Source organism: Vanessa atalanta, chromosome 6, assembly GCF_905147765.1.
Source record: "Vanessa atalanta chromosome 6, ilVanAtal1.2, whole genome shotgun sequence".
Taxonomy (NCBI): Eukaryota; Metazoa; Arthropoda; class Insecta; order Lepidoptera; family Nymphalidae; genus Vanessa; species Vanessa atalanta.
In genome coordinates, this window is record NC_061876.1 from 5,868,536 (window position 1) to 5,896,029 (window position 27,494).

Genomic DNA, 27,494 nt, shown 5'->3' on the forward strand with positions numbered 1-27,494 from the left:
AATTTATAATCTGTACATAGAGCAATACAAAGTACAAACAAAAACATGTCAAATTTTGAAATTTGAATCTTCTTATAGTTTACATATTATTTGAATTGGTAAATAATAATTAATAAATATTAAACACTTTTAACAATTATCCTTTTCATTGTTCAAGTAGGAATTATAAATGCATTTGTTATATTATTGGAAAAATAGAATACAAACATTTATGTTTCCTAATTGAATTAGAAATACAAATAAAATCATTGTAATCGAGACATAATATCATTATATATAAACAGTACCTTTATAAAACTAAAGTAATAACAAATTACAAACATTTATTTATGTACAATGTCGCCGGTAGAATTATCATCTGCTTATATTCGCAAATTAAGTAAGTACTTTGATTTTGATTTTGTTGGCTTTAACTTTTTCTCTTAAATTAAATTAAAATGTATTATTATGATTTTTTTACATAGATCATCCTCTTAAAGAAATACGTGAAAGAACATTACAATTATTAGTGACGAAGCTTCGACTAGGATGGGAATTGGAGGATGAGTTGGGTGGAACGAGAGAATTACTTGAAGCCTTGCTGGCTTGGTTCCATGTCCAAGAACCTTCATTGCAACGTGAAGCTCTGGAATTATTGCTTACTGTTGTTAAAGTATGTTGGTCCTATTATGTCATAATATAACGAAAGATAAAGCAATCATAAAAAAGTAATCTTCTATTTGAATAATATTTTATTTGAAGGCTATATAAAATGATTTTGACATATATTGTGTATACAAAAAGATCTGCAATGTTTTTAACTTAATAAGATTAAAACAGTGGCAGGTCCACTTTTAGGAATATGTTCCAACATTCTATATTTTTTATTTTATGGATGGGCAAATTGCTGGTGGCAAAAGGCCACTACCACACAACCATTGGTACTAAGAAATATTAACCTTTTCTTGCATAACATCATTGAGCCACCAACATAAGATTTTATGCCCATTGTCCCTGCAGTTACAATTGCTCACTCACTCTTCAAACCAGAACACAACAAAAATACAAAGTACTGTTTGGCAGTAGAAAATCTGATGAGTGGGTGGTAACTGGTGACCCAGTCAAACTTGCTAAAAAAAAGCTATTATATGTTCATTTTTAATTTTCAGACTAAAGCTGGATCATACATAGCCAAAGAATTTAATATTGATAAAATTTTGCTAACTTTAAATAAAATTAAACCTAAATTAGTACCAAATGCCATTGATGTGTTTGATGATATTGTGGAAACTCTTAATTTTATGTATACTGTTGATTCTCAAGTAAATGTCAATATTCCCCATCTCAATCTAACACCAGAGACAAGGTTTGTGTGTAGAATTCTTTATTATTATTTTTTTCAAAATTTATTTTGTACTATGAATGTCAAATGTAATTTGTTTTCATAGTTCAGCAAGTAATGGATCAAGTAGCAGCTATTATAACATAGGATTAAATAAGATGTCTTCAAATGGGACTCCAGATTTAAATGAAGACCTAGATACATATAAAACAGAAAAGTAAGCACACATTTTTTTATAGAATATGTCTGTTAGTAATTATGTTAAACATTTAGTTTAATATATAATATAAAATCATTTTGTTATTTCTAGATGTCATCCTGATGGTGTCAATATACTTCTTTTACCTTGGGTGGATTTGAGCCCGTCTGATTTTAAAACAATTGTCCTTATAGGAGATTCATTAAAAGTTTTAAAATCAACCCGTCGGTGTTGTCGATTCATCAGAGATGTCTTTTTAAGAGATTTTCCTGTGGAGATATTTTTAAATCGACCTGTTATAATTAAGGTAAGTTTAAGTAATTTTTTTATATACAGTGACATAATTCATCATATTTAAAGATTAAATTTTGCATGGTGATATGGAAAGATAAGAAATTAAAAAATAATAGTGTAAAATTGTCATACAAAGTAAAAATGTTTAGCATTTAGTAATAAGTGTATTAAATTACAGACTTTATTAGCTATATGTGATGGACAAAGTGGAGGACATCCAGGAGAAGCCTTACACACACTTTTATGCATAACACAATCATTACATACAAGATTTTCAACTTTATTCTCTTTGGACTTGGTATCGCAACCATTTAAGGTTTCTTATTTTATTTTTCTTTATTTTATTTTAAAGTTTTTTGAACAAATAAGCTAATAAATAAACCTCTTTTAGGTTTCAGATGATAAAGAGAGTAATGATGATATAAATGCAGAGCTGGAACAATTTGCAGGCAACTTTTCACAACCAGTGGATGATGCTTTAGTTACATTGAGACAGTTGCCAGTTCCAGTATATGCATTGGATGCTGCACAAACTGTACTGACAATAATGACTCGTAGTGTAGTTTTAGTTGACTCCAATGATGATAATGGTGTCATTGATATGGTAATTTCAATTTGCCTCATTGTGTAAGATTAGCTTAAAACACGGTAGATTAAGTCTTAATAAAAGATCAAAGTATTTGGTTTTCAGTCAAATAATTTTGAGTAGCATAAATTCTTATTATTTGATAAATTAATTAATCTGGTATGGCAAACGTTTTGAGACTGGCAATATGCCATTCGGTTATTATAATTGTACATTGAGAAAAGATTTAACTTTAGCACTAAGTCTAAAATAAGTGATCTACAGTAATGATATGATATTATGTTATTGCAGAATGATTTTAACACAGGTTTATGTCTTGTTGAAAGTCTGATTGAGCTACTGTTAAGATGTGTCAGTGAAACTTTCTGGGTTCAAGACCACTCATCAAAAATACACAGAGATATTGCTCATAAAGCATGTATGGTTATGCGGATGTTGGGCGAATTAATGACGAAATTCAAGTAAGTAGTGAAGAAGATATCTCATATTAACAATTATAAAATATTCATCATAATTTCTTCTATAGAGGTGCTTTCGCTAACTTATATAAATGTTTTAGAGCATCATGTAACAGAGATCCAGAGCGCTCGCATCACAGAGTGGCGTGGCTGCGTACAGTGTCATGTGGCGAACGGCTTCTGAATTGGACTAGAAACTCAGCTTTGGCCCCTACCTCGATTATAGTAGCTTTACAAGCGGCTCTTATTGATCCAGCTTTGGAACTTCTGTACCCAACGCTTGCTAAAAAATTGGCCGCCGTTATATTTGTATGTTTTTTATTAATATACCTTGCAACCTACAGACACATACACTCACAATAACTAAATTATTGAATGTGATATCTACCTTTAATGTATGTTGTTTATTTTGACAGAACTCCAAGTCATTAGTGGATCAAGAGTACAAAAGTAAATATAGAGAGTTAAATAAATTATTCGTCAGTATGGACTATGCCGTTCAGTTCATGAAGCAAAAAGAATCTAGCAGAATATCTAAGAATATCCTTACCTGTATTAAAAATTCTATTCCAATATTATATTTAAATGTTGGTGATAATTATTTAAAAGATATTGCAGAAATTTTGATGAGAAAATCTAAAGATCTAGATCTTTGTGACAGTGATTGGTCTATAGCACGAAGCATTGCGTTAAATCTGATGGCACACAGCTTGGAATGGGTGCAGGTCAGCTTCTACAAAATGTTAAGCGAAATGGTGAAATCGGTTCTGATGGGAGAAGACGAATACCAATCTGAAAATGAGAAGTGTCTGACTTTAATATGTGATGTCGGAATTTTGACTGAAATATGTTGTCACGGATTATCTTCAGAGAAGGTAGGTGTACCTTACACACAAAAAAAAACAAAATGTAAGTCTTTAGTCTTCCGGTCGTGAAATGACCGAGTTTAAAGTAACAAGGACAAGAGAATGACGTTGAAGCTGTGATGTTGTGTTCGTAGGTGGGGAGTAGCGCGAGCGAGATCGTGCTGTACGTACTGCGCGGGCGCCTGGTGCTATCGGCCGGCTGCTGGTGGCGGCTGCTGGCCAGCCTGCTGCCGGTGTTGCCGCTGCTGCACGTGTACGCGGCACACGACACACAGTTAGGTAATTTGGTTTAGAATCAGGATACTTAGTATGCGGTGGAGTGTAGAGTATATTTATTTATCTATATCTTAGTAGTACGACTAAGATTATACGAGTATACTAACATATATATTATAGATACTTTATGCATTATTTACTTTTGTTTACCATGCCCAAAAATAATAATGAACTAAAGTAAAAATTATTCGATAATATCGAAAAAATTGTATAAAGTCTAAAACGATCTTTATATAGAATTGTCTTCCCCCGAACTTGGAGTATACTATTATGTATGTTAATAGTTAAATAATTTTAAATAGAGTCGCGTGGCATATTGACATTTCATTATTATATATGTGTTTGTTTTTTTCAGGAAAAGCAATCTGTAAATCTTTGGAGCCCGATATAGTTGAATGTATGGGAATTCCTAATGCAGAAATGATTGCAGGGCTTATTAGACTGTTGTTTGTGAACTGCGCTCCTGTACAATTGGATGCTGCATACGCTCTATGTCGACAATTAGGTGAGTAATTGTTCTTATTATTCTGGTATGGTATTATATCTGATTTATCTGCTCGCTTAAGATATTGCAGATCCTGAGATATTGAGTTAATATTTTTCGGTTCGAGCCATTAAAAGGTATCGGATTTTTTTTTCTGTCAAGAAGAAATAGACAGCAGTTGGCAGAGTTTTCATTTTCGTGTCTCTAAAAGCGCGCAAGCTGTTTTTTTCTGACACAAATATTTCTCACCCTTTTGCACAGCAATATCTGCTCTGAGACCCCTTAACAAGTTTACATACAATGTTTATATACGATGGTTATTACTTTTAAGCATTAAATATTTATTTTGCAGATGACGAAAGATTTTTGCCACCTCGAGATTCACTGCGTTCCGATGTCATACTGAATGCTCTGAGACGCCTCGAAGTACAAGATTTCAATATCGACCAATCCAGCTCGCCATCGAAGAATCCACAGGTTATAATGTTTTTTTATAAAAAGTGCATAATGTTTTTGTTATTAAATATTTAATTATAGAGATGTTATAGTAATTTAAATTTTGTTTTTGGTTATTGAAGTGAACTTCAAATTCGAAGTTATCTTTTTTGGTGCGATTCAAGCTCAATTATTATTCATGTAGGTGGGTAATAGTTAGATCATTAGTTTTTTTTTACAATAATTAACATTAATACACTTTCAGACAGCTGGTCTACTCCAGATCATTGAAGTGTTAAAACAAGACTTAGTTCTGAATGAGACATTAGAATATACGGCTCAAGGTCACAGTCGGCCGGCCCTCGAGCCGTCTCTACGTCGCAGCACGTTGCAGCAGCTGGCCGTGATGATGCGTCAGCAAGAATTGCACGAAACATTTCTTCAAAGTGACGGACTCAATCTCGTTGTTTCTCTTCTCAGGTTTGTGAATTTGTTTATGAAGCTGGTCAAGTCAAATGAGACTTTTCATTGAGAGATATTTCACACAAAAATGTTTCACCTAGAAAAGTAGAAGTGGTGTTTTAAAAATAAATTTGTTAAATAAACTAATAAACAATTTACTTATGAGTGTGTGAAATATGAAAGTAAAAATCTAAATAAAAGCAATATTTAAAATAAACTAAGATATTATTTGTATTAGATTAATTAATTTATTGTTCTTGTTCTAGATTGTCTCTGATGGTAGATGATTATCTAGCGTTTCCTGAATGCGCCATCAGCTGTGTATCGGTTCTGAATAGTATTTGTTTTGTGAGCCGACATAATTTGGTGAAAATATCGGATTTACCCTTATTATTGATTAGAGGTAAATATTTTTTTTTTAAATTATAGGTCTCCTAGCGATTTATAAGTTGCAAGATCTCGTTTTTTAAACTATTTTGCCAACGAGTGGAAACTTTTATAACTCGGTGTGTGAATATCAGTAATTATGTAAGACTAAAGTTCGCTAGTCTTTTCTTAATTTAATAATGGTGTATTTAATGCTAGATATAAATTATAACATACAAACAGAATAGGATGCTATAATTTATTGTTTCCTTATATTAAACTAATAAATAAATATTAACGTAACCTGGAGTTTAGAAAGAATTTGAAATAACCGTATTAATAAAAAGCACCTTTGCAGTGATTCTAGTATTTCCCGCAAACGACAGCAGCGTGTTGACGTGCGCGCAGCTGCTGGCGCTGCTGGCGTGGGCGGGGTTCGCCCTGCAAGAGCTGGACGCCTCTCGCCGACGTGTGCCGGCCTTACCCCTGAATGTTATTCAGCGGACATCCCTCCCCTTCACCGCCAATAGCTACTGGAGTACCAGTCCCAACACTGAACATTCGTCTGTGGGTGAGTCGATGTAGCGAAGCGAAGCGGGGTGAACGAGATATTTTGAACGATAGTAGTACGCGTATCATGTTTTAGACATTATATAACATTTATGTCTTATAAATTGACCATGTATAATATATTCAGTAGCTTCAAGCTATATTTAATTATAACCTAAGTGATGACTTTGCTCAGAATGGTTGCTAACGGAGGACGCGTGGCGGAGCGCGATCCAGGTTCGCTGGTGGTGGTCGCGCCGCGGTAGCGCTTCGCTCCTCCACGGTGCTTCGCCCCTGGGACCGGAGGCTCCGCCCCCGCGAGAGGTGCGTTTGCTGCGGTCGGCCAGTGTGAGTCACTCCTGCGCCTGCCTTCTGCTGGCGTTGGAGAATGCGACGTCGCACGCACAAGTCACCGACGCCTTGAATATGATGCAAAGGTAAAGTCAGCCTGGTCGTAGTATTGTTTAATATTTCTCTAACTAAATTTTGAATAAACTTACGTTACGTGTGCTTAAGACTTTTAGTCGCATATTTGTAAGAAGTATGTATTATTGTCTCTTAGCTATACATACCTAGTCCCAGCTTCTCCAACCTGCGCTACAGAGCTGGAGGAGCTGCCCTGGCACCACACGCGCAGGTTCCTGAGCGCTCCACCGGCGTCCTCCCGCGACACTGCGCTGTTGATTTCGCTGCTGCAATTTATTATTGCTTATATGGACAATATACCAAAAGAAGGTATCACGTTCAAGGTTCTCTTTCGCGTTGGAAACTTTCGGAAACCAGCGTCCATTACAGGGTTATAATTAACTCTTACCCGCTAAAACTTGGGGAGACTGCGGGATAGTGTCGATATAACGCATTTGCGGCTCCTCTCATGCTTGGTCCGCTCATTGCAATCTCCTTTGGTGAAGGTGATCTTGGCCGACCTAATTTCTCGCTATTGCGTGCGGCAGCGTGAGTCTTCAGCTGCCGTCCTCCCCAGGTCTCCCCGTTTGATTAAGGCCTTGCGAGGACCCCATCTCAAGTGATGGCCCAGGGTGACGTCTTTTCGTTGTCAATTGACAATCTGTTAAATATATAAGTCTAATATTACGTTAGTTTAAGTTACAAGATTTCATGAAATATTGTTTGCCCTAATTTGTTATGATATGCATAAAAAATATATATACGAATCGGGCTTTAGCTATTTGGAATAAATTTCAAATTGCCCTTGTTATAATTTGTATAGTTGTGTATTTTGTTTAAAAATGGTAAGTGGTCATCATCGTTAATAGACGTTGAAAGATTAATAAAATATATTCCATTCATCGCTAATGTGCTGTGAGCCATAGAATCAAGATGTTATGTTCCATATTTATTTATTAATTCTAATCAACCACGCAGTTTCATGTGTGTCAGTGGACGTACATGTTGCAAAAGTTCATTCATCACATGCGAGTATCCTCACGACGAAGGAAACTTCGCCGCCGAGCACGAGATGAATTATTAACGCAAATTATGCACTTAAACATCGGTGCTTGTCCGAATTTGGAACTGCATTTTTCGGTTAAGATTAACGTGTTCATTTCGTTTTCTTGTTTTTCTACTAGACGTCTCATTATCCTGGATAAAGACTTCGTTCATCGGCAGCGACGCCGTCATAATATCCCTGCTGAGTCGAGACCGTCTCTATCCTCACCAAACTGTGCAAGAGGATATTGAGTTGATCCAGCTACGCATTCACATCGTCAAAGTGCTGCTGAGATGTGTCCTACTCGTGGAGCAGCAGGGCGACTTTAGCTGCTGCAGGATGGAGAGTCTCCTGAAGATTTTACTCAGTTGCTTGGAGAGGATCGATTTGAAAAATTTTCATACGCTTGGTAAGTTTAAACCATTTTGTTTTAAAATTCGTATATGTCATGGAGTTTTCTCTTTGCACAATTTTCTTTGGTAAAGGAAACGCATATAATTGGAAAGATTTATCTTTTGATAAATACTAATGATGTTCATACATTTATCGTTCACGTATGTATATATAGATATTACGTTGTATAGTAAAATTATGGATAAGTGTATTTTTTTCATTACAAGCTTTGAATGAACTTAAACATTTTATATGTATGGGTTTTGAAAACAATTCCGTTCATCAGATTGAGTTGATATTGCCACTTGGTGCGGGTTACCATAAAATATCATATAAATTATATAAAAAAATAATGCAGCTTAGTTCATAGATTAAATGAAACCTTGCTGTGATGATTTACTAATTACATTATTTTGTAAATACGTTAACACTGTTTTCATAATACAAATACGACAATGGTTCGTAAATGGTCATAATACACAAAACGGAAATGAATAAAAACATATGTTACAAATTACACACAAACAATGACTTCATTTTGCATTATTATGCGTTTCTTTCGCCATATGTTCTGCATGGTGTCGGCGTGTAACAAGAAATATTAGCCGTTGCATCCGATCGCTAATTATATTAGCAGTGTGTAAATACATAGCGATAATTACCTATATAGATAGGTCATAGCTGTACATGTTCCATAAAGTAAATGTACTTAGGTACATAATACACATTACAATTTTTTACGGCTTTTTATTTTCCATGTATTATAAACACAGGATTAATTAAATTTTATTGATATCATAATTAATAATATAACAATATAATTCAATTAATTTATCGACTGACTTATTGATTTAGACTTAAAACTCAAATCAATTCATGTACAACACCTTTCTTCGCCTCGTACGTTTTATCGAAGAATATTATTATCTACATCTTAGTCATACGTTTCAATACATGTAGTTCTAATAACGTCGATTACGATACTCGTCTGTAACGTGCAAGTATTCCAGGATATCTCAACGAGCTGATACGCTGCATAAGATACGCGACGCATTCTCGGTACTGCGACTTATCGGAGGAAACTGTAATCCAGAGCTTGAAAATAATGACGCATGCTTTGAGCGGATGCGCGTCCGGCGCCGGACGGAAGGGCCGCGCGAGCCGCCGCGACGCGCTGCTCGCGCTGCTGGCGCTGCTGCGCCGCGCCGAGCTCGCGCGCGTGCCGCCGCAGGTATGCCCGCCCCCCTGCGCTCGTATCAAAATACTCGTTACCTATTTTATTTTATTTTCATTAGGACAACCAAGAGTAGATACACTCACATTCAAAAAAAAAAAAAAATTACATTTCAAAATTATCAAGGCAAAAGTTCTACTACTTACAGGTAGCCTCACCATGTATTGACATTATCATATTACACAATGTCATTATTAAAAATATGAATTAAACATAAGCATAATAATTAAAAATAAGAAATATAATACATTTTTTTAATTATTATATAATAAATAATAATTAATAAGATAATCCATATGATTACAACTGAACACAAAATTCTTTATTTTAATATAAATATAATTTAATAGTTTTTTTTATGTAATGTTGGGGGTTCAATTTACAAAAACTATTTGCACACATAAATAAAAAGACAAATGTCCTGATAATTCGAATTCTTCGTCTATGCTTAAGGTCTTTAATTTGTAAATTTTTGTGTATACGTATAAAGATATTATCGATTTTATCTGTTTATAATATACATATATGCAAGATAATCATAGAGAATGGTTATAGTGGTACAGTGAAGTAGGCTATAGTGTAACTACTAGTGTGTATAATTTTTAATATTTATAGAGAAAAATTACCATCGGATAAGTCTGGTCTTGATTCGGTATATTGTATTTGTCTCAACATGCGTTTAACCTGTAATTGTATTCAGATCAGTTGTTATTTACGACTCGGGGCTTTATATCATTGTGCTCAAATTCACTTCTTAATAGGAGATGATTTGGAGCTTAATTCATCAGGCGTCTGCAGAAGCATGGTATCCTGTTGCGATATACGGATATAGGATGCAGTCACGATGTCATCTTACGATACCTTCCAATGCATTAATTATTTATTAATACATATTTAGTACCTCAAAATTTGTTGTGACTTACTTGCGTAGAGATGGAGCGAGTCGTGGGAGGGCGCGGCGCTGCGGGCGGCGCTGAGCGCGGCGGGCGCGGGCGGCGCGGGCGGCGCGGGCGGCGCGGGGCTGCGCGGCGCCGCGCTGCACGTGCTGGCTGCGCTCGCGCACCACGCTCCGCTGCACACGCAGATACTTCAGCGTGAGCATCCCTAGTCTCTTGCCACACCTACGATGTCCAGGAGACAATTCTATCGAATCGAAACGTTATCGTTGCCCTTCAGCCGTTTTCCTATTTTGTTTTCACAAAGATTACATTAGAATCGGGAATGTATCGTAACCGTTACAAACTAGTAGAATTGGTCGCCAGTTACGAATTAACTGAGAACTATTTTTGTGAAGAATAGTCAAATTTCGATCGGAATCGATCGTTGTAACTTAGTAGAATTACCCCCCTGAAATTCTCGGATTAATTCAATTATAAATATTACAAGACATTTTAGTGGTTTTTGAAGATCGGGCTAGTCACTTTGTTTGTCTATTGGTGTACGCGTCACACAAAATTGGATGGATTTTAATAAAATTGCATAATGGGGAAAAGAGTTTAGTATCTTTTGATATTAGTATCATTTAAAAAATATACTTAAAAGACACAGAAACATTGCTTAATGCAGCAACGCAGAAATTTAAAATCAATGTAATGGTTTATTTAAATATATAATTAAGTCTTAAAATTTTGGCAGATATTGAAAAAGAGGCGTTGTGCCAGTACGCTATAGAGATGTTCTCCCGACCCGGTGAAGCGAACCTCGTGCGAGCGGCTGCGGCTGCCTTGCTCACCACTCTCACCTCGAGGACATCCTCTCATACTCAGGTTAGTGTGATCCTGGGCTAATACATAAAATCTGAAATATACATATATATGTTCGTATAGTATGACTTTGCATGTGATAATTTCTTAAGCAGACGGCTAGCCTTGTAGGGGACACCCTTACGACGTGCGAATTCTGAGCTCATAAGTAGCCTCTTAACAGCTTAATTCAGTCTCAATTAGAACTGTGAGAAACGATAAATAATTACATTTAGTTTATTTTATGTAACTATGTAAAAACGTAGAAATTTTATTGTTTTATTTGTATCAGTATAGTAGTATAACTTGGTGGTAGGGCTCGTCCGCCAACCGATATTGTAAAAAAAAATCAGTAAGACATTGTACTCTGACATTTCACTAATACTCAGTACTCGATTATATTAAAATCCGGCTGGGGCACATTACAAAAATAAATAGTTGATATAACCTTGATTTAGAGAAAGATTTTATAACAAAATGCTTGTGTTCTTTATTTAAAATTAAATTTAGCGCATAATTATAACATTTATTCTAAGTTGTCTTAAGGGCAATTAAAAATAAAAATATTTGAATTGTAAACTCTTCGCCTGTCAAGTGATGTCACAGGTCCGATGCTGTTGCTCAGCGGCCGGACTTTAGGCGTTAAGCTTAAATGACAACAGCTTGTAAAGAATATCGATCATATGATTTTCTACCTCTGCTACTTTATATTGGTAAAGAGCACCTTATTCGACATGGAATTACTGAAGCCTACAAAAAAATTTAAAAAACATAATACTTTTAAATCATAACTCAGAAGAAACGCATAAAAGGACTCGGAAAAGCACAAAAGCTCTGGATTACTTAAAATCCAAAGTTTCTGTGCTTTATTTAAACTATTTACAACAAATAAAGTTTATTAAGATTCTCGGATATAATTTCTTATTTCATGTTTTTTCACGAATGATTCTGCGCTTCTTATTCAAGTATATGTCTTGTATCGCTGTTCAGTAAATGAATTATATATTTTATGTGTCATAATTTTACCGCATTATTTTCCTGTTACTTGCCGTTTTACGACATAACTACTTTGTATAGTATTTTACGAGTTTCAGATTTACAACGCGATGGTTAATTGAGTACAATGAATTATAATGATTTTTTTTTTTAATTTTGTAATAGCCTATTTTTCTGAGATCAAGTGCACTTCTGCCACGGAGAGTTTACTGGCTTCTATTAAGATTTTCTTGACTAAAAGTCCAATAACTTTGTGTGACTCAACCTGATGTTCAAAGATCAAACTCACAGTTGGGTATGCATGTACGAACGCGAACATCGAAACACAATCTTTGCTTCATACGTATGGAAGTAAATTAACAAAACGAACACGATCATAATTGTACTTGAGTTCACAAATAACAGTCATGTGCTTTCGATCTCGGTAGCCTTAGTTCCACCATTGGAACCGACCGATCCGAACCATTGAATTGGACTATAGTACAGCAGCCGAAACTAATTTACGAATAGTTACGTAATAATATTTTTGTCAATACATAACGTATTAATTTAATCATGAACATGTTAGATTCAATGTTCGTTAGTGGCATCTACGTAAACAAAATCGTCACGTACCAACGTATCGATTTTAATTAAACTAATCCGTACGTAAGTACATACACGGCTTAAGACTTTGGGATCACCGTATAAGCTAGCCAGTAGACCAACAAGGCAGTAATTATAGGTACAAAGGACAACCCGTCTTCATTTTAAATTCTGCTTGGTAGAGCAATGACGATATAATAAATGGCTTCATATAAATACTTCGTAAAATGTAAATAAGCAGAGGTGAGCGATTCCGAAGCCGACAATTTGCCTGTCTGCCTTCCTGATATATCATAAGCTTCGGCACGCATGGTTTGAGTCTATATTTAAATTAAACGCTTTTTTTTCAAATATTTCCAACGAATGTTTTTAAAATAAGAACAAGTATACCTATTTTCGCCTGTAGTAGGTACGACAGTAGCCATAGGAATCAGGATAGAACATGCGACGCGGCATCGCTATGCGTATTCCGTCGAAGAAACTGGAAATTAATTATATATTTAAATAACCCTCCACAGCCGATGGGTAATGTTTATGATTCGCTTTTGTCAATTAGAATATTTAAATTATCGCTATAAATTTTCTTGTACTGGCTCTATTTTATCGACTGCTATTATAAGACGTTTAGAGAACAAAAGACAGAAATATTTATTAGTACTCTTAAATAGGACGTTCTATAATCATATATAAATTATAGTAACCGCAGTTGTACGCGCACTGAATGTTGAGGACCACCTACGTCGGTGATGTGAGATAGCACTCTATAGGATCGGGTGCGTCAGTAAAAATGACATGTTTATATGGTACTAAATAGTCTTGACCGTTTTGAATATTACGAATTCATTGAATAAATATAATTGTTATGGTTACTGTACTATTTTATAATGGTTTGACTGTAATTACATTATTTATATGGTTTTTAATCAATGCTATAATGTATCGGATGAAATTGCGTTCGGATATAATTTTATTAATTAATTTGTTTTCAATGTGTACAAAGAATAAACTGTTACCCATTTTTTCAGTGACAATATTGAATAGTAGGCAGTTCAAAACATCGAGTTTTGACAATGATTAGGCTTACAAAAAAAGTATTAGAAACTGATTAATAAAAAAAATGTTAATTTAAATAATCTCGATGTAATGCGATTAAATTTTAGCGTGAAAAGTAACGATGTTTACGTTACCATGTGCTAAGTTATTTCTGTTCAAGTATACCTAGACTTTATGCACTTTAAATATTACATACTTATATAATGAACATTGTGTGTGGCTATTCCGATGGGTATTTCCCAAGTGAAAACAAACAGCGATAATATAAACGCCAAACCGCCGCGCGCCGGCTCCCATAAATATCTAGCGTTTATTGTTCAGTAACTTCAAAGTAGTCTAATAATATTATATATCAATACAATGTGTGAAGTATAAAATATTTATTATTATCGTCCATTGTTTCCGATTGAAAATAGATGATTATCTGAGTCAAACGTGTTATAGTCCAAATGTTTTGCTTCATTCAACTTTCAATTTTTATATTTATATCTTAAATGTACGTGTCATATTGTTACTAAAATAGTAAATAAAATACAAAAAAGGGTATTTTAAAGTAGCAACGTCTTCACATATAAATGCGTAATGTAGGTGGTTATGACACGAAAATTAATTAAACAGATTAATAAAAAGCGAACACGATAAACTGTCCGGCATCTGGAATGCGTAATTTGTTTCTTATTGCTTATTCTTGTTTTGGAATACAATGGATGTTATAAAAACGTGTATACATCATTATAGTTATAAAACTGATGGTAACTGAGCGGGGAGTAGAATGAGCATATGAAACGAAACATTTTACGTTCGAAATTTTAGGATATTGGTAATCTACAAGCAGAATATTTATCTTATTCATCTCGCCAATGGTATTGCGATAATATAACCATAATATAACCCACCAATAATTTTCTAATGATCTCAGACATAAAATATTTTTAACGATTGATCAGTTTCAAAACCAAAACGTTTATTATATGTAGAATGGTTTATGAATTGATCCTCTTCATATTGGTTGTTTGAATTGATGGAATTTCAAATATGTTATATCGATTTGAAGATTTTCGAATGAAACCAACTTAAAAATATTTTATCAATTAGTCTTATTCACTATCAGTCCTAGCTGATTATGAAAAACCGATTGTTGGATATACCATGATCGAAGACACGGATAAGATCCATAGCAATCTTCTCATATGGATAAACGTATCTGAAATATTTTAGGAATATAATAATTACTAAAAAGTAATATTGTTAATGTATAAATCTCATTGTTTGATGTATAATATTGGACTACGTCAAAAGGCTATGTTAGAGTAGGGTCTATACCGGAGAAATCTGTAGTAATAATCAGTGTACAGTGTAATTAGTAGTTAAAAAGCCCAAGTTCTTAAAAGTGATGACAAAACATAATACAATTAACTTCATAAACTTTGCTTCCTTATTTTGAGTTGCTTTGGGGATAAATAAGGAATGCTTAAGCTTTCACGCGCACGTGGTTTCCCACTCAGGGTCACGCTTCGTTGTTTTCGATTGCATAAAGTAGAAATGCAGGTTACATTACTGTAGTGTTTAAATATTAGCATGCAAATATTATAACATTTCCTGTCGTCGTGTCGATTATTTAACGTTGAGTAACGTTAACGCGATTATATCAATTTCTTCAAAATTATTTCTTTTAGGTACAGAAATATCCATCTATAGTTTTACATTCAATTAAAAAAGCCAATTTAATTATATAAAGAAAATAATTATAACGATCACTAATTATTTTCAAATGTAAGAATCGGGTTTATTAATAAAATAGTCTTTCTTAATTCGGAGGTGACAATTGAACTCATTCATAATGTGAAAAAACGCCCTAAGGATAGGCATGCGGGTGGGGTTATATGCAAGTCACGGACGTGGTACGTCAACATATGTGACCTTGAAGCTACTCGTAGAGCTTATCTTGACGCTCACTTACGATAAATGCTCATTCGATTTCTGGCCGCGGCCGCCACAAGCGCCGCGCATTGCCACATAAATTGAATCGTGCACGCGTACTTATTGTTTACTATACAAATAACAGCAAATATTTAGTTTTCTGCAGTATGATAGCTATATAACACAGAGTGTATTGCGAATTTTAATTGTTTATAGACTTTTGTTTATGAAGTAAACATGTGTGTTAGTGTTATTCTATTTGGGATTGTACTTTTGTTGGTGATTGTACTTGCAATATTTCACTATGGCACGAACGGAAGAAAGTATTGGAACGTCAGAAATGTTCCATACAGAGAACCTTGTCCAATATTCGGAAACTTTGGTGCAACATTAACAATGCGTCGCAGTTATACGAAAATGCTACAGCTATTTTACGATCAATTTCGAGATAAAAGATACGTCGGCATTTTCCAAGCGAGAAGACCTGCCTTATTTTTGATAGACTTAGATTTAGTGAAGACAGTACTTTCAAAAGAGTTTCCAAATTTTAGTGATCGGATTTCAGTCGCCACAGATACACGTCGAGAACCACTTTTGCGGAATGTAGCCAACATGAGCGGTTCTGAATGGCAGAAAATGCGCCACATTATAACGCCCACATTTTCCTCAGCTAAAATGAAAGCTATGTTCCCTTTAGTGGCCGATTGTGCAAAAACACTAAAAGCCACTCTTGCTTTCGAGTCATTTGAAGATATTGAGGTTCCGAAGTTAATGTGTCGTTTCACTACCGACGTTATTGGAAGCTGTGCATTCGGTGTTGATCCTGGCTCCCTCAAAGACAGCCAATCACCATTTTTAATTATGTCGCAAAAGATGTTCAAAGCAGACCGTACAACTATATTGAAACGGTACTGTCGTACATTTTTCCCACGAATATTCAAACTTTTAAATCTCAAAACCTACTCATTGGACGTTGAAGTATTTTTTACTAATATAATTAAACGAGTCCTAACAGAAAGACGAAAGACTGGCGAGCAGCGAAGTGATTTTCTTCAACTTATGCTAAATGTGCAAAAAACTGAAACAGGATTTCCTATGACCGATGAATTAATAACATCAAATTCTTTTATATTTATGTTAGCTGGCCTAGAAACGTCGGCAACTACATTATCGTTCTGTTTGTATGAGCTAGCGCAAGATCAAGATCTGCAAAACAAGTTAAGAAATGAAATAGTTGAATGCTTCGATCGTTTTAACGGCTTAAATTATGAAGCTGTTTGTGCGATGCGTTTAGTCACTCAAACATACTTAGAAACATTAAGAATGCATCCACCGACACCACTCACTACCCGGCTGTGTACAGCTCCTTGCACATTGCCTGGCACCGATTTGAAAATGAAAGCGCGAGATGCGCTTCTTGTCCCAATACATTGTATTCAAAGGGATCCCAAGTATTTTTCCAATCCTGATAAATTTGATCCAGACCGATTTCAAGATGATTTGAATCCGACGGGCTTCATTGCGTTTGGTGAAGGACCTAGGAGCTGTCCAGGTATGTACCCGTTTCGTTTTACTAAACGGTTTTATTTTGTTAGGTACGAGAGTGATAATATTTCCAATTATCTCGGCGAAGCGTTGAATGTTTTTAAACAACTGCGACGAATTACACAATCGAAAGTCAAATTAAAATTTCTGAATGCTCAGGTAATTCAAATCATTTCGAAGAATGTAGAAATTAATATGCGAATAATTAATTTGTACGACGGCTTGTATGAAATTTACCTTTTAAATTTCGTTGAATGTTTTCAAACATTTTTTGATAATAATAGTTCTGTATTTGTATTTTACAATTTATTTATAGTTATTTATACATTTCAAGTGTCGTTTTGACGTCCACTTGTTTGATAACGTATCTAACCTAATTTTTTTAGATGACGTGAAAGTAGTTTTGTGGAAAAAATGAAAATGATTGAGTTTTATTTGAGAAATGAATCAGTGATACTATGTGCTATGGGTTAAAAGAGGTCAGAATATAATAGTCGTACAGATTGTTTTGATAGTTAACCGTTATCAATCTAATAAAGCCGGTTCTATATGTACAACTTTTTATGTGTAGGTAATTTATTTAATTTATTAATCTTTAATAGATTTAATATAATCGTTATAAAGGCGATCTGTATTTCTATAATTGATGTTACTTGTTTAATGATTTGAAAATGAATAAACAAATCGATGTGAACGATTTAATTGTAAGATATGTAAGGTTAACGATGTAAACCTTAGTTGCACTCTACGTTAGCCAGCGATGTCATGAATATCACGACTTGAATCGAATCTGTGTGATACTGAGCGTACATGTATTGTAGGTATATACCAATATCAACATATTGGTACAAAATGTGTCCGAATGTGTCATTGATTTAAAAATAAAACAAACTATAATGTCGAATCAACTTTTATTAAATTCATGTAAAGAGTTTAGTAGTGCTCTAAATTCAATTGTGATTAATATAAAAAAAAAATCAAAAATTTAGTTAGAATATTTGACCCACAAAATTTAAAATAAAAATATACGTATTAATAGGTAGATAATTAATATGATGTAGATATTTAAAAAAATAAATCGATTTCAGGTGCCCGTTTCGCGCAGTTGATGGTGGCAGCTGGTCTTGCAACGGTCCTTCAAAATTTCACCGTTGAGCCTTGCGCAAGAACTACTCCCAATATTCACTATGACACTAGGAGCGTCATGCTCAAAAATAAAGGTAGCATTTGGCTAAGATTTAGACCGCTCGAATAATTGAATATGCAATGAGGAAATCTGTTAATTATCACTTATACCAAAAACATTTGAATATAAATATTTGGTAATTGGAATGAAGTAAGGAAAAACAGGCGAGAAGAAATCACACAGATGACCAAAGATATCACAAATATTCAGACAACATATAATGGACGTGACAATCAACAAAGAATACGAAGAATAAATAATCAAGACGAATTATATTACATACGTAAAGATTGTTTACAAAAAATATGAGTGGTAGCTTAAAGTTTAAATTAAATTTATAGTGGATAAATACATCACGTATTTATTAAATTTTCAGTATTATTGCTCTAATAAACCTCGATAATGTATACCAGCAGTAGGTACAATGATAAATCTTATCTGACATTACTGAAATATTGTTTTTATTTAGAACTTAATCGATCGATGATGAACGTTTATGATTTAATATAAATTAATTACATCATTATCAGTTTTGCAATTTAAAAAGTCTTATATTGGCATAGAGTATATAATTAATCGAAGTTTATTGATTTTTACGTAAAATTATGAAAAATATTAGGACTGAATATGTACCTAAGTAATTTTAAGCTATGTTTATACTTTGTAGATTATTGTAGTACATTTAAAGGGATACTTAATTTAATAATAAGATAATTATCAATCTCAACTCTTGTTTTATTCACCGCTTTGTAGTGGTCGATGACATTAAAAACAACACAACATCAATACGACGTCCTCTTAAGCTCAAGTATCTTATATTCAACGTTAATATTTGCTTATTTCTACTCGGAATTGGTTTTTTAATACTTTTTCTGTTGTCGAATATTCAAATATGTTCTTAAGACAGATAATATAAATTAAAAAGAAAATGTAAAATTGAAAATGACTCACAACGCTCGAACTTAATCTTAAAAATTTTAATAAGGTATGATCCGATTAAGTGTTTATATTAAGATATCTTGGTGATAAGGATTTATGCAGGTATTCTACCACCAAACAGCAATATTGTATTGTTGTGTTCCGGTTAAAATGCTAGTGAGTGTGCTAGTGTTATAACAGGTACAAGGGACATAATATATTAGTTTCCAAGGTTGGTAGCGGATTGAGGCCAATGTCTATGGACGGTAACTTACCATTATGGCCCATTATGGCCCAATTGCCAGTCGGCTTATCGATATTTAAACAAACTTCTTTTCGTCCCTCTGTCTTCAAACGAAAACAAAATTGTTAAGATTAGCACAAACGTACGTACAGACGCGACTGAGGACTTAAGTTTTTTATTATTTTCATTATTTAACCACAATCCATCCATTGGCCCGTCCACCTCGACCAATGAATAGAAAAAGTTTAGAAGTGACGAAAATATCGTGTCTTGCGTCTATAAAATGTATTCGGCTGTTATCAGTACATTGGGATAAATTTTTCAAAGATTACTTATCGATCGTTGTTAGTAACGACTTGACAACATCAGCTTATTAAATTGTTATATACTCAAGTCATCATAATTTTTATATAATTGCAAATGTATCCAAAGGATTCGTTGTTGTTTTAACTACCTTGTTTTGTTGTTAATTGAATTTTAAGTATTTTTAGTAAGACTAAAGTTATTATCTCTGGTATATGAGTAATTGTTGCTTTGTATTTAGCTCGTGTATGTATGATAAGTATTTAGTTTTTCATAAATATATTGATAAATATAATCATATTCAAATATACTATATTTAAATGTGAAAATATATATTTATAAATAAATATATATTTATAAAGCCTTTACAGTTAAAATCTAAATAAATTTTATTTATATTATATTTTTCCTATGTATGGCATTAGTTGTCGTCCGCGGTTTCGCTCGCGTTTTAAGGGTTTGTCGTAAAAAATTAGTTTTTGTCCTGCGTCGGAGCTCAAACTTCCTTCATATCAAATTTCATTAATACAATTCAGTAGTTTGGCCTTGAAAGAGCAATAGAGAAACAGGCAGACATACAGAGTCACTTTCGCATTTGTACTATTAGTATAGATTAAGTATCCATAACAACAAAGTTCTAAGTACTAAGCTAAACAGTTAAATCTCTTGATGAATCTTTTTGGTAGGTCCGTCATCGATCAACAACTTATGTTTCGTAAAAAAATAAATGAAAGCCCCGTTCTGATTTTGTCTGGCTACATGAATTTCACATTTGATTCCCTTTCAAACTTTCAACACTATATTTTCTCTTATTGTATGCACTTTTATCATATATTTATATTTTTATAACTTCAGAGTTGAATTTAATCCAAACAAATTGTATTGTATTTTATATTATTTGTCATACATTAAATTTATTAAATTTTTTGTGGTCTCATAGACTAGAAAACCGAGGTCACAAACAAACTCACGCACGCGAACACATACAAACATACTTACGTATGATGTGATGTGATTGCGAATTAAATCCGTACAGAGGTAATGAAAATTTATAACTCAAGAGATTTTCGTTATTTTTTTTACAGACTTTAGAACATGATATTTTGCGTTCTATGGAGGAAGGTTATTTCTTGGAAGATTGTATGAACATACTAGTGGAATTCCTCAATGATAAAGATTATAAAAGTTATCTAGGTGAGTCAAAACAGGTAAAATATTACGAATGATATGCTGATACATTCGGATTAAATAGTTTATCGTAAATTCCATAAGAACAGATAGCTTTCCAATGCGATTGTATTTCATTCAGCACTCGTTATATCATATGTCATTTTAATAAGCATAATCGTGACAGTAATCGATATGGTTGAGTATGCCATGTACACTTGCATTTAGTAAAAAAAAAACGTTTAATTGGATATTTAAACATATTTAAATAATTGATTTTATGTTTTAATTTTCCTTTTATTTTGAAGTTCATCGACGAAAAACTCTCCTGATAAAAGGAGAAATTGGCGTTTAACCACCCTACTCTATTGTGGCTACTGCATTATGTTACAATTTATATAAACTGCAAAAATTTACTGGTTATTACTTGTTCACCAATTTGAATTAGTTTTGAGTCTTTGGACTGGCCTCTTATTGGAATGAACAAAATTCAAATTGAACGGTTTAAATTGTATATAATAATGTTTTTTATAATAATGCTTCCTTTTTTTTTGCTATTTCAGAACCGAATGTACCGTTATCGGTGTTAGAACGTGGATCAGAATTGGAGGTGCGTGCGCAAAAAAGCAACGAAATTAACTTGTCACCTTTGCTACCGTTTCAAAAGCCTCCACCCACTGGGGATTTGGTCGTCGCAGTAGCTGACGTCATTCACAATATTACAATTTACAAAACTGCTCCAGTAAAAGCGTGGAATGAACAAGGTCTTTATAGGGTATTGTTCAGGTACGTTGAATTAATGCGGATTGTTTCACATTTGCTATGTATATGTAGTATGTATGCAGTGTGTGTCGGATGGATGAGGATGGATTGAATACGAAATTAGTGTATACGACGAAGTTTGAGAGGACCGCTCGAGATAGAACAATGGGACTTGTGCTTTAGAGATGAATGATAAAAAATGCATTAGTGAAAATAGAGGTGAATGGAAGAGCATACGTCAGTGTATTGTTTTTCCAAAGTAAATAGGACAATGGACAATGATAGTTGTTGTGTATAAATAAATACCGGATGTTGGTTTAAAATTATGTCTTTTTATAGCACTCAAACATTAATAAGTAACGGATGTTGCTTATTCTTGTCGTAGAGAACAAAAACATCGCGATGTTTTTCATACTTTGATTTTAAATTTACAAATACATATATATATATTGCTGCTCATATGCCAATGTGTGGCGTGTATCCGCGTACAGATGCGCGGCGCGGGGCGGCGGCGCGGCGCGGCGCGTGCGCGGCGCGGCGTGCGGCGCGCTGGCGGCGGCGGCCGCGCACAAGTGCGTGCGCGCCTCGCTCGCCGCCACCAAGGACTGTCTCTACAACTTGCTGGTCACGCTGACACCTGTAAATGAAGGTAATTTTTTATTTTTTCTTGAATGGTTTTAAATAAGGATAAAAAACAAATTTACGGATAAATACTTAAAAAGATTGCCTATCTATCTGCTATGTCTATGGAGCCGTATAACAATAGCGGTTATAATTGGTAATAATAGAAGTCTTGTGTTGTGTGTGTCATTTTAAACATTTCGTGATCGATACGTGTTCTTTAAATGTCGACAGAAAACCCCCAATATTAATAGTGGTAACTAGTTCACTAAATCCAAACTATATATATATATATATATATATATAAATATATAAAATGATGATAAATCAATGATTTTTAAATTTTAATTATATAATACACTTATTTCTATTATTGTTTTAGAAGATACAGACGTAGATTGTATATATGCGCGTGCGCAAGCGTTGCACCTCCTGGCCGCCTTGTTGAGCGAGCGTGCGGCCTGTGACACCGTGTGGTGGGAATTAAAGAAGAACAACTTGATGCTCTTCCATCTGTTGCTTCAGGCTTTGGAAAGTGACGATCATGGTACGCAATTGTTTTCTTTAAGCGATAGAAATATGTATATTAAAAAGAATATTATTAGAAAACCAATAAGATATATATCCTATAATTATTCATTTTACATATACTAGGTATTTCTTAATGTGTTGAAAGTTTAAAAATTACGTCATTCCATTACAAAAACACACTAATACAAATTTACTGTTTTTGTAATATAACATAATGGCCATCTATTTAAATATCATGTTCTTAACGCTATTCCTATTATAAGGTTTTTAGGTAACTTGTGATTTTGATTGCAAAATTGGAATTGCATATTGCAAAATTTAAAATTGTCCCCCATAAATTATAAATATTATTAGATAGTATGTAATCTAAATTCATTTAGATGTATAAAATATCTTACGAGCTATCTTTTCTTTTTCTTATGACAAAGTAGATATTTTAATTATGAAAAAATATTTCTTAGAGTTATCTAATATTATATTTAGTTTAATGAATGTTGAACATCAAATTTAATCGATTTTAATATGTTATCTATGATATATTTTTTTTAACTCGATCTATTAATTTAAAACTCTTGTCAAAAATCATTGGTAAATAAAGGATATTAATCAATACGAGATTATATATATGATAAAAAGGCGTGCACTCAGTATTTGTTGAGTATCATGCAGTATATATATATATGTATAATTTTAATTGTACTTTACTACATAAACTTTGTAAATAAAATAATGGAAAAGTTAAACTATTGAGTTTCTTGCCGGTTCCTCTTAGTAGAATCTACATCAAGATAGTTGAAAGAAAAAAAAAATTGGTTGTGATTTTAATATTTATTGTTTTATAATTTTCAGAGTTACAAGAAGCCGCAATGCACTGCTTAACGCAGTTGGCTCGGTCGTTATCTCACAATAAATGTAACGATAAATCTAAAGATCAAAGCCACGTCGATTTCTTCAATGATTTTCCATCGCCACAAGCACGGGAAGCAGATGACAGGCTATGCGCCGGTGACAGTGCAAGGAACGATTGTCAGCCGGAATATATAGTTGAGGAGTTTTGTAAGATAATGATGAATATGTATCAAGATCTCACCGATAAAAAGAAGTGTCTTTCCAGTCAAGGTAAACCAAATATGTAAACATTTGACTATTTGTTAGAACAAGCTATATAATCTACGTCGAATAACAAAAATATTTATTGCGACATACGAGTATCTTTATATACAAAAGCGAAATACCAGTCACTGATTAATTCATGATTAATCTCAGAAACTATAACACCTACAAACTTAAAATTTGGCATGTAGATTCCTTATAGGGTGTAGACATCCGCTAAGAATGAATTTTTACGAAACTTCAATCCTAATGGGGGTAAAACGGGGCTTGGATGTTTGTGTTTTATTAATTTCGCCCGAGTAAAGCCGCAGGATCGACTAATATTTTAATATGCGAAGAGATATTTTTGTACTCCTTTTTAAGCATATTGAGTGAAATGAAACGTATAAGATTTGGCACAGCTAAAGTTTATATGGACAAGAAATGCATTAAGCGAAAATGTATTTTGTACTACTGTATGTATTATTATACTAATTACCAATATCAAATACAATAGTCAGTCTGTAGTCATACTTAAAAGCCAATAACGCGTTTTAAACATTTAGTGTTTTTAGTGCCAATCATGCATAACAAGCTTTTGCTATCATTCTATTTTTAAACACTTCATGATATTAAAGCATAGAAAAATAATAAACTAATAAATACGTTCATAATTATACCTAGCATATAATAAAAATATAACATTGAATATGTATCTATTTACGAAATATTACAAAAATCATTTTTTAGAAAAATGGAAAACTTCATAACTTTTGTCACAAAGTGACTTGAGTCAATTTTGACAAAGATTGTCAATTTAAATAGTCTTTATGGAAGTATTTATGGAAGATTGGCCGCCAAAGACCATTTATTTATCAGGACACCAAAGATAGCTAATTCAGAAATATCAGTGGTATCCAGAGAGTCTCGATCCGTCAGTCCATATTGCGACCGTTGCAGACGAGACGTGGTCGCTGGTGTGCAGCTGCCTGTGCTCGCTGCAGCGCGCGAGCGGGCGCGCCCGCGCCTACTGCGTGCACCGCCGCTTCCCGCGCGCGCTTGTCGGCGCCCTGCAGAGCCTTCGCGACGCGCTCTCGCTGCGAGGGAAACCGGTCGACGTTATTAAAAATGCTGATCATGTTCGTAGTTTATTTATGAAAATATTTATGAGTAAATGATACGTTATTAACCGTTGTGCCTTTTTTTGCATTCTGAACCAGTGATCAAGTTTAAGGTCTAGAAAGTACTTGTAAGTCTGTTTGAGTAAAAATATTTTAATTAAATGTTTCAGGAACCAACCCTCAACACTTTAAACTGGGTTCTGACGCTCATCACCTGCTCGATGTTCGAATGTCCACACGCCAAAGATCTCTTTGCGGAGGATTTGGCCCTCTCCCTCATCAGACTGTGGCCTTGGTGTATGATGACTGAATCTTTGAGAGATTCTCTTATGAGTTTGCTTGTTACCTTCACCAATGATTGTTCTAGAGGTAAAAAATGTCGCTAGTATCATTAAAAACCCATTTATGTGTTTATTTTGCCGTGTTGTTATTGTCAAAATAGAATATAGCCACCATATTTCAATCCGAAGGCATTAATAGCCTCTTACGGGATTTTTCGTGTAGCTCCTCCATGAATACTGTTAGCATTTAGCGTCTTAAAAACTATTGCGGAGTATTTATAAATCATCATGTGTTTTATGCTATTTGTAACATTACTGTGAATATATAATAATTATAAGATGATTATAATTTTAGCGTGGTCAAGCATGTGCAGCTGCGTCGGCGGACGCAGTCTGCTAAACGAAGTTTGCTCGCTGGTCAATCGTGAAGCCTCACGTCCGCGGCCCACTTCCCTCCTGCAGCGCGCACTGCGGATATTGAGACACTGTGCACCCCACCAGCACTGTAGAACTATAATAATTAAGGTATGTTCTGGTCGGTCTTTGTCATTGGTTCATTGGCCTATTGTTCCGTTTTCAAAGAATTGAAATAGAATCTATAATTACTGTGCACAATTATACTTCTGTTACAATTATTAAACGACAAAAAAATTATAACAGAAATATTTGCACTACATTTAGAAACGGGACGGATACTTCCAAAGTACGTTTTTATTTCAGAACGACATCCTGTCCCGCATGAACAAGGTGAGCGGGCGGCGCGGCTGCGCGCCCGACGAGTGGTGCCGGCTGGGCGAGGCGCTGTCGCGGCACGCGGAGGGCGCGGCGGCGCTGCTGGCGGGCGCGCGCGCGGCGCCGGCGCGCCTGCTGCCCGCGCTGGCGCACGCCGCGCACCACCAGCGACTGGCGTTCCTGCAGTCGCGTGAGTTCGCGGGCGCACAGTGATAGTGTGCTCCCCGACGTTACGATAAAGCATTATTACTATTTTTTGATAGATGCTCATAGAATTTACAAATTGAACTATCAAATGTAAAGAAATACTAATCATTTAAATATAATGATATAATAGTTTTTTTAATTGGAAATATTGAATATAATATTAAAATTTACTATTAAATTTTGAATGTGTAACGCATTTATAAAAAATACGCACATAAAAATGTAAATCCGAAGTAACTCCCATCTTTCTTCACAATAGCGGATCTATTGGATCTTTTGTCGAGCAGCCTCCTCACAGGCGACACTTCGGAGATCGTGTCGGCGGCGCGGGCGGTGTGGGCGCTCGCGGCTAACAACCACAGGGTATTAATACTGATATATTTTATCATAAACAAATTGAATACGTTGACGGTCTACATTTTGCGACTAGAATAAACGCCTCGTGAATTGTAGTTATAGCAAAACGTTTTCTTTATTTTCTATTGAGTAATAAATCATGTGGCGTATAATTTTATGATGGTGTTGTTTGTGGATTTATTGTTGTGTCAATTTTGATATCTGAATATTTTGTAATGATAAAGTCCCTATTGTAACATTATATATCGGTTATTTCTCTTTCAGGCTAAATTAGTCCTTCGTAGCGCGGGTATGCCAGTAGCTGTGCAGTCGTCCCTACATCGCTTGCAAAAGAACGCCTCAGACGAGGCTACGAAGCGCGCCATCCAACTTCTTACTTATACACAAACCGTCCTGCAAGCTACATGATTTAATTTAATTAAGGATATTATTTGGTCAATCATATACGATGTTAATTTTAACGTTGTTTAGTAATTTTTTATGAATTTAATATAAAATATACAATTTTACTATTATTTATATGTATGTACTGTAATTTAGAAAAAGGAATATTGTATGTAGTTTCGTACCATTTGATAAAAAAATAAGATTGAATACAATTAAATCGCTGTTTTATTTACCATTATAATTTTATGACGAATGTTTACTTTATATACCGATAAAGCATTATCATATTATGTAATGTATATAGCATCCAACATTCTAGCAGCGTATTGTTCGTGCGCGCCAAAGGAGTGAAGGCATTCGTCCCTCAGAGA

At 34.3% G+C, this 27,494-nt stretch overlaps 2 protein-coding genes across 2 annotated transcripts; both read left to right on the forward strand.

The window, feature by feature from the left end:
* The first annotated feature begins 181 nt into the window (after nucleotides 1-181).
* On the forward strand, nucleotides 182-27,265 carry LOC125064679 (rotatin-like). The gene is made up of 33 exons (XM_047671846.1): nucleotides 182-379; nucleotides 465-652; nucleotides 1,149-1,345; nucleotides 1,428-1,538; nucleotides 1,632-1,827; nucleotides 1,993-2,130; nucleotides 2,206-2,418; nucleotides 2,692-2,861; nucleotides 2,960-3,167; nucleotides 3,275-3,733; nucleotides 3,859-4,003; nucleotides 4,356-4,505; nucleotides 4,837-4,961; nucleotides 5,185-5,399; nucleotides 5,648-5,784; nucleotides 6,106-6,318; nucleotides 6,493-6,733; nucleotides 6,859-7,031; nucleotides 7,886-8,155; nucleotides 9,150-9,370; nucleotides 10,305-10,467; nucleotides 11,009-11,139; nucleotides 20,951-21,059; nucleotides 21,596-21,818; nucleotides 22,286-22,443; nucleotides 22,798-22,962; nucleotides 23,796-24,065; nucleotides 24,999-25,177; nucleotides 25,330-25,528; nucleotides 25,796-25,965; nucleotides 26,161-26,362; nucleotides 26,639-26,742; nucleotides 27,001-27,265. The coding sequence occupies exons 1-33, from the start codon at nucleotides 337-339 to the stop codon at nucleotides 27,142-27,144; spliced, it is 6,030 nt and encodes a 2,009-aa protein (XP_047527802.1). The 5' UTR covers nucleotides 182-336; the 3' UTR covers nucleotides 27,145-27,265.
* Nucleotides 15,736-19,127, forward strand: LOC125064850 (cytochrome P450 6a2-like). Its single transcript, XM_047672132.1, has 2 exons — nucleotides 15,736-17,221; nucleotides 18,303-19,127. The coding sequence occupies exons 1-2, from the start codon at nucleotides 15,907-15,909 to the stop codon at nucleotides 18,467-18,469; spliced, it is 1,482 nt and encodes a 493-aa protein (XP_047528088.1). The 5' UTR covers nucleotides 15,736-15,906; the 3' UTR covers nucleotides 18,470-19,127.
* Nucleotides 27,266-27,494: the final 229 nt, after the last annotated feature.

Excerpts from the sequence above, each read along its gene's own strand:
- LOC125064850 (XM_047672132.1), top strand. The coding sequence starts at position 15,907 with ATGTGTGTTAGTGTTATTCTATTTGGGATTGTACTTTTGTTGGTGATT. Across the intron at positions 17,222-18,302 it reads AGGACCTAGGAGCTGTCCAG|GTGCCCGTTTCGCGCAGTTG; the intron begins GTATGTACCCGT and ends AATCGATTTCAG.
- LOC125064679 (XM_047671846.1), top strand. The coding sequence starts at position 337 with ATGTCGCCGGTAGAATTATCATCTGCTTATATTCGCAAATTAA. Across the intron at positions 2,862-2,959 it reads GAATTAATGACGAAATTCAA|AGCATCATGTAACAGAGATC; the intron begins GTAAGTAGTGAA and ends TAAATGTTTTAG. Across the intron at positions 7,032-7,885 it reads GGACAATATACCAAAAGAAG|ACGTCTCATTATCCTGGATA; the intron begins GTATCACGTTCA and ends TTTTTCTACTAG.